The following is a 5,689-nucleotide window of genomic DNA, read 5'->3' as shown; positions in this document are numbered from 1 at the left end:
GTTCTGTGTGTTCACCTGCAAACCTGTTCGTCACTGATTGATGTCCCCCAGATCATAGACAGTACGACTTTAGTTCCACATGTACAGGTGAGGCATTTTTTCTTCTTCTTCTTTTTACGGCAGTTTCGACGCTACTAGGTGTATTACTGCCATCCACTGGGCGGACTAGGTGTCACATTCTGGTCTCATACTCTCACACACAATCCTGTGTTACGCAGGAACTTTAAAATTGCTGCTATAATCTGGTTGTAAGACATTTGCTTTGGATTTCCAACATGATCACTGTCAGACAACTCATGGATTCAAACAAAATTGAGAGGCAAAATTGAGAAATCTAATACCCATCCCTAAACATAAAGCATCACCCTTCACCAAGAACACTGTGCATGGCAAATAATGTGTTTTGTGAACATCCAGAGTTTGAAAAAACACACACAAGAGGACACAGTTTGAGAAGAGTTTGCTGATGTTTGGTGTCACGTCTGTTCAGGTTGTATTCTCCTTTAAGGATCATCCCTTGGCATTGATGGCCTTCTTCCCCGTCCAAAGTCCACCACTCTTTTTGATAAGGAAGGCGCTGTTGGTATTACACCCACTCTCACCGAGCACCTGGAGAGCTCCACCGTCTGAAGACCCCCCCTCTGCAGGATGGATCGCTCTGAGAACGTGTACGAGGACCCGGAGGTGTACCAGAACCAGTCCTCAGGTTTATACGACCTCACCTACGAGACGCCAGACGAGGCCTCTGGCATGACGCCTCAGTATGAAAACACCGCACGAGGTTCAGGACACTCACCTCCACCTCCTCCTTCTCTGCCTCCTCCTCGACCACCAACTGAGGAGAGGCGAGGAAGCTCTTCTTCATCTTCATCCTCATCTTCATCTTCATCCTCACATGCTGGAGATGAAAAGGAAGAGAACAGGGAAGAAGAAAATGAGGAAGTGGAGGAGGAGAGGATAGACGTGCAGGAGCGGATCGATGAGCTGAATTGGGGGACGGGGTCTGTGGAGCCTGACCTGGAAAGAAGGGACTCATCCCGCAGGTCCTCATCTTCTTCATCATCTTCATCATCTTCATCTGCTTCTGAAAAAGATGAACCTGATAACAAAGAAAAGCCTGAAGTCACACTTTACACCAAGGTAGGAAGGAAGTGGATTTGATTTATCAGGTTGGATGACTCAGACATTTTATGACATGTGTCAGCCATAAAAACGGTGCTGTTTACATTATCAGACGAACAGTTCAGGCCTCTTAAATCACTCATCATGAATTTTATTATCACCACATGAGAGGTCAGAAAGTTTCTTGCTTCTGTCTTTAAATTCAAGTCTGGTGTTGGACTCTTCCTATTGTTTGTGACACCTCTCGTCGCCTCTGCTCACACTTCTATTCATAGACCCTTATGTCATTTCATGTCTGGTGTGTGTGTGAGTGAGCGTGTGGGTGTACGTGTGTGTGCCGGCTCTAAATATAACCTGAGATGAACTGACAGGAATGTTCTGACTCAGTGTTGGGATACTTTGGGAATGGTTCCTGTCACATGGCCATGTGAATTTCAGAGTGTGTGTGAGTTCTTCCTGGAAAAGTCTCCTTTGTCTTAACTCGTATCTTAATTTATAGCCGTTAATCTATGGGTACGACATCTATACGTTTCACCTTCACATCTCACACACTCACTGCATTTATGGCATCATTAGATTTCATACTAAAGTCCAGTTACTCTGGAGTGTATAGGGCTCATAAATCGGGCCCTTTGATACTATAGCTGCCATATAACGCTAAAGTCTCAAGTTGGCGCTAACTCAACTGAGAATCAATTGAGCGGCACATGTTTGAGCTTAACTGGTCAAATGATGTAAATCTTTCAGGAATGGTCACACATTTAAAGGAGGCTGTTTGATGCTAGCTCCATCAAACTACACTTCCCATGCTCCTTAGTTCCTCAGTTGGGCCAGTTGACTTCAAACATATTCCAAGAATGACTCCTGATGATTCAAAGTCAGCTGTGTGAGCTGTGTGTGATGGGTGGAGCAGGGCACCCTGGGGTGACTCTACGTGCCCTTTCCCTCCTGACTACGTGAACACCTCCCTTCCCCACCCGAGGGGGTTATTTTTGCCCAGCACTGTCACGCCCCTTTGCTGAGGCCTGGGGTACAAATTCTACCTCTCTCTCCCCCACACACACACATACACACACACTCTCACGTTGGCTTTCGTCCTCAGCTGACACTCTGACACAGCTGCTATGGGACCAAGCGGACTTCAGCTCATGGAGCAGGAGGAGGATCTGCTGTGAGCTGCTCACACAAGGACAGACACACCTGCACGTTTGGGGACAGTTGTTGTTGTTTTTTTAATTAACCATGACGGATTCTGCAGCCGAGGACGACAAGGACCCTGATATTGAACTTTTCGTCAAGGTGGGGAGTGTTACATGTGTGTTTCTCCATCCTAACAACACTTCTCATCATTTTTCTTCTTATTCCTAAATGACTCTACAAACCTCATGAAGCTGAAAAGTTAAAACTGAAGCTGGAGTGTGAAGGCATGTTAGTTCTGGCTGCTTTAAGCGCGTGCATGCTGTGTTGTTGTTGTTGTGTGCTGATTTTCCATGTGTTAACCTGACACCCACGTGCATGGACAATCTCTCTCTTTCTCTCTCCTCATGAATTATTACTGAGCTCCTTTCAAGTCTAGAGAGGAGCTGCTTTAAATTTAAATTAATACTTTTCTGGATCGATAAGCAGTTTTAGAGTGAGAGCTGGAACATTTCTTCCTTTGAACTCATGTAATAAATATGACCAGGGCGCGTTCTGTTTTTCTTGAGATTGGGAGTTTGATGACCTGAAAAATCCAGCATCAGAAGCGTCAGCATCTTTTGATGAGGAGTGTGTGTGAGTGTGTGTGTTGTGAATAAGTTTTCCATAGCTGCTGCTCTGCTGCAGTATTTTAGGAACAAGAAGTTCATACAAGCAGTGATGCGGCTAATGGAAGCAGCGTGGATTATTCATGTCGGACCAGGCATCTCATTACAGTGTCCTGTTGCAGCTTTATACACACACCCACACACACACATTGCATACTCGTTCATTTACTGTATCTCATTATGAAGAAGCTGTAAATGTGTGTGTATGAGGAGTATACTGCTTATTATGTGTGTGTTTGTGTGTGTGTGCGCAGGCTGGAATTGATGGGGAGAGCATTGGAAACTGTCCTTTCTCTCAGCGCCTTTTTATGATCCTCTGGTTGAAAGGTGTCGTCTTCAATGTCACCACTGTTGACCTCAAGAGGTAATTATGGCATTTCATAATGTACATTATCTTATCTTATTGTTTCACATGTGCTCATAGTGTTTAAAGTAACTAATCAATAACATATCTGAACAGAAAGATAAAAAGCTGTTTTCTGCAGCCTGTTTGATGAGCCGCTCATAGATTTTTGGGAATGGTAGTATTTCTTTTGGCAGAGATCTAGACAAAAAGGAAACAGCAACAATAGGTGCCACATATTACATAAAAGCTCCTGGCTTCCTAAAGTAATTTTTAGCAGGAACTTTGGGAATAATAAAGAATCTAAGATCGTTTTCCATTACGCGTTACTGATTGTGTGCAGGAAACCTGCTGACCTTCACAACCTGGCTCCTGGGACCCATCCGCCCTTCCTCACCTTCCAGGGGGAGGTTCTCACTGACGTCAACAAAATAGAGGAGTATCTGGAGGAGAGGCTGGCTCCACCAAAGTAAGACCTACAAAGACACACAGAGAGAAAAGTGAAAAGATGAGGATGTTAATGATGCTGTTTCCTGTTTCACAGATATCCTAAACTTGCAGCGAAGAACCGTGAATCCAACACAGCAGGAATTGACATATTTGCCAAGTTCTCTGCGTTTGTCAAAAACACAAGACCAGATCAGAACAGAGGTGACATTAATGTTTTGCAGCAGAATCTGCACTTTCTGGCACAACTGTTCAACTTCTAATCTTGTTTTTGTTTAATGTGTTACAGCACTAGAGAAGAGTCTAGACAAGGCCCTGGCGAAGCTGGATGATTACCTGAATAGTCCACTTCCTGATGAGGTTGATGCCAGGCACCGCGGCGGTGATGGAGTATCCAACCGCAAATATCTGGATGGAGATGAACTGACGCTGGCAGACTGCAATCTTCTGCCCAAGCTTCATGTTGTCAAGGTAACCTGCCTGTTGGATCGAATGAGAGACATAACTTCTCTGTGATAACTTTGAATTGATTTGAAAAATCTTTCTTTCAGGTGGTCGCAAAGAAGTACAGAAACTATGACATCCCATCTGAATTCAGCGGGGTGTGGCGTTACCTTGGCAACGCCTACAGCCGAGATGAGTTCACCAACACGTGTGCGGCTGATGTGGAAATCGAGCAAGCTTACAAGGACGTAGCGAAGAGGTTGGGGAAATGAAATCGTTGAGACAAAAATTTGCCTTACATCGAATCACGAACAGTCTTTCTTAAAGAGACAGTGCAGGGGTTCTTCATCTGATTTTCTTGTGTAATGCAGGTACTTTTTTTGTAAATTAACCTTTTTTTTTAAGAATCAAATGCTTTACATCTGCTCACTTACGTAACAACAGTCAGTCTTTGTCTGCATAACCACCGTCACGTCATCTTTGCATTTAAACAAAACCATCAACCCCCTCTCCTGTGTAACAGAAATGCTTTTTGATCATGTGTGCCTTAGAAAGTGTAAAAGTTAAGAACAATATAAATTCATGTTCTGTGTGATTATTAAAAATGTGAACCCACTGTGTATATGTCACTTTGAATAATAAATCTATTTTTCTCAGAGACTGGGTTGTTTTGTTGGGTTTTGTACAAACAAAAAAGTTTTGTGTTGCTATTTGTTTATGGAAATTCAGGCTAAAGAATCCAAAGTGTCAGGTTGACATCTACTTTCTGTCTCCAACCCTTTTCCTGGAACTATTATGTAACACCCCTGCATGAGTTTCTCTTATCTCTTTTATGAATATCATTACCCTCCCTTTGGATCTTATTTCCACAGTAATTATCATCTGACTCAGAGAAAGGAACGGCATGAATACTAAGAGGACTGGCAACAGAGCAGTTTATAAGACACAAATGACTGTGTCCTTGAATTATTAAGCAATACTTCACCTTCTAGCACTTTGAAGGAAAAAAAAGCTAATTTGTTTTGTAAATGATTCAGCAGCACTGCATGAAAAATACCAAGGGGCTACTAAGAAGTATAGCTGTAAGATAGCCAGCAGATGGCAGTATAGACTTAGTTGTTATTGTACTGTGAGCGGAAGGAAGAGTTAGGGATCATCCTGAATTATGTTTGCTGTTGATGTCGCAAAGGTTATTTAATATTCCTGATATCTGCGAAAGAGTCTGATTCAATTAAGTTTAAAATTTGTCTTACTATGGATAAGTTATACAAAGTGTGCAATGTGCTGTAAAGTAACAGCATACATATGTTGATGCTTTACTGGTCTTTAACTTGATGAATATTTTTTTTAATGTAAATAAATCAGTTAAAGAGCTCACATATGCAAAAGATAACCTCTAACACTTTATTACTACTACTACTGCGTTATTACTATTTATTACCTGATGCTTTAACGTTGCTCGCTAATGCATTTTTCGTTTTTCTGCTGAGGGCTAATACACAGACAGTCCCTAAGCTGTCACTCTCGT

At 42.6% G+C, this 5,689-nt stretch overlaps 1 protein-coding gene across 2 annotated transcripts; it reads left to right on the top strand.

Annotated features, from left to right (window-relative positions):
* The first annotated feature begins 36 nt into the window (after nucleotides 1–36).
* On the top strand, nucleotides 37–4,781 carry LOC141785910 (chloride intracellular channel protein 5-like). 2 transcript variants are annotated; one of them, XM_074664520.1, is made up of 7 exons: nucleotides 37–87; nucleotides 491–1,140; nucleotides 3,182–3,291; nucleotides 3,614–3,739; nucleotides 3,815–3,921; nucleotides 4,007–4,188; nucleotides 4,269–4,781. In XM_074664520.1, the coding sequence occupies exons 2-7, from the start codon at nucleotides 649–651 to the stop codon at nucleotides 4,431–4,433; spliced, it is 1,182 nt and encodes a 393-aa protein (XP_074520621.1). In that variant the 5' UTR covers nucleotides 37–87; nucleotides 491–648; the 3' UTR covers nucleotides 4,434–4,781. The 2 variants fall into 2 exon arrangements, with proteins under 2 accessions (XP_074520621.1, XP_074520622.1); XM_074664521.1 differs by lacking the exons at nucleotides 37–87; nucleotides 491–1,140 and adding an exon at nucleotides 2,054–2,421.
* Nucleotides 4,782–5,689: the final 908 nt, after the last annotated feature.

Source organism: Halichoeres trimaculatus, unplaced genomic scaffold (assembly GCF_033239565.1).
Source record: "Halichoeres trimaculatus isolate MK-OKI-2021-1 unplaced genomic scaffold, fHalTri1.1 fHalTri1_scaffold_24, whole genome shotgun sequence".
NCBI lineage: Eukaryota > Metazoa > Chordata > Actinopteri > Labriformes > Labridae > Halichoeres > Halichoeres trimaculatus.
Note: the sequence above shows the minus strand (reverse complement) of the source record. Positions and strands in the feature narration are given on the sequence as shown.

Coding starts and splice junctions, on each gene's coding strand:
- LOC141785910 (XM_074664520.1), top strand. CDS start 649: ATGGATCGCTCTGAGAACGTGTACGAGGACCCGGAGGTGTACCAGAAC. Junction 3,292..3,613: donor ACCACTGTTGACCTCAAGAG/GTAATTATGGCA, acceptor GATTGTGTGCAG/GAAACCTGCTGACCTTCACA. Junction 3,740..3,814: donor GAGAGGCTGGCTCCACCAAA/GTAAGACCTACA, acceptor CCTGTTTCACAG/ATATCCTAAACTTGCAGCGA.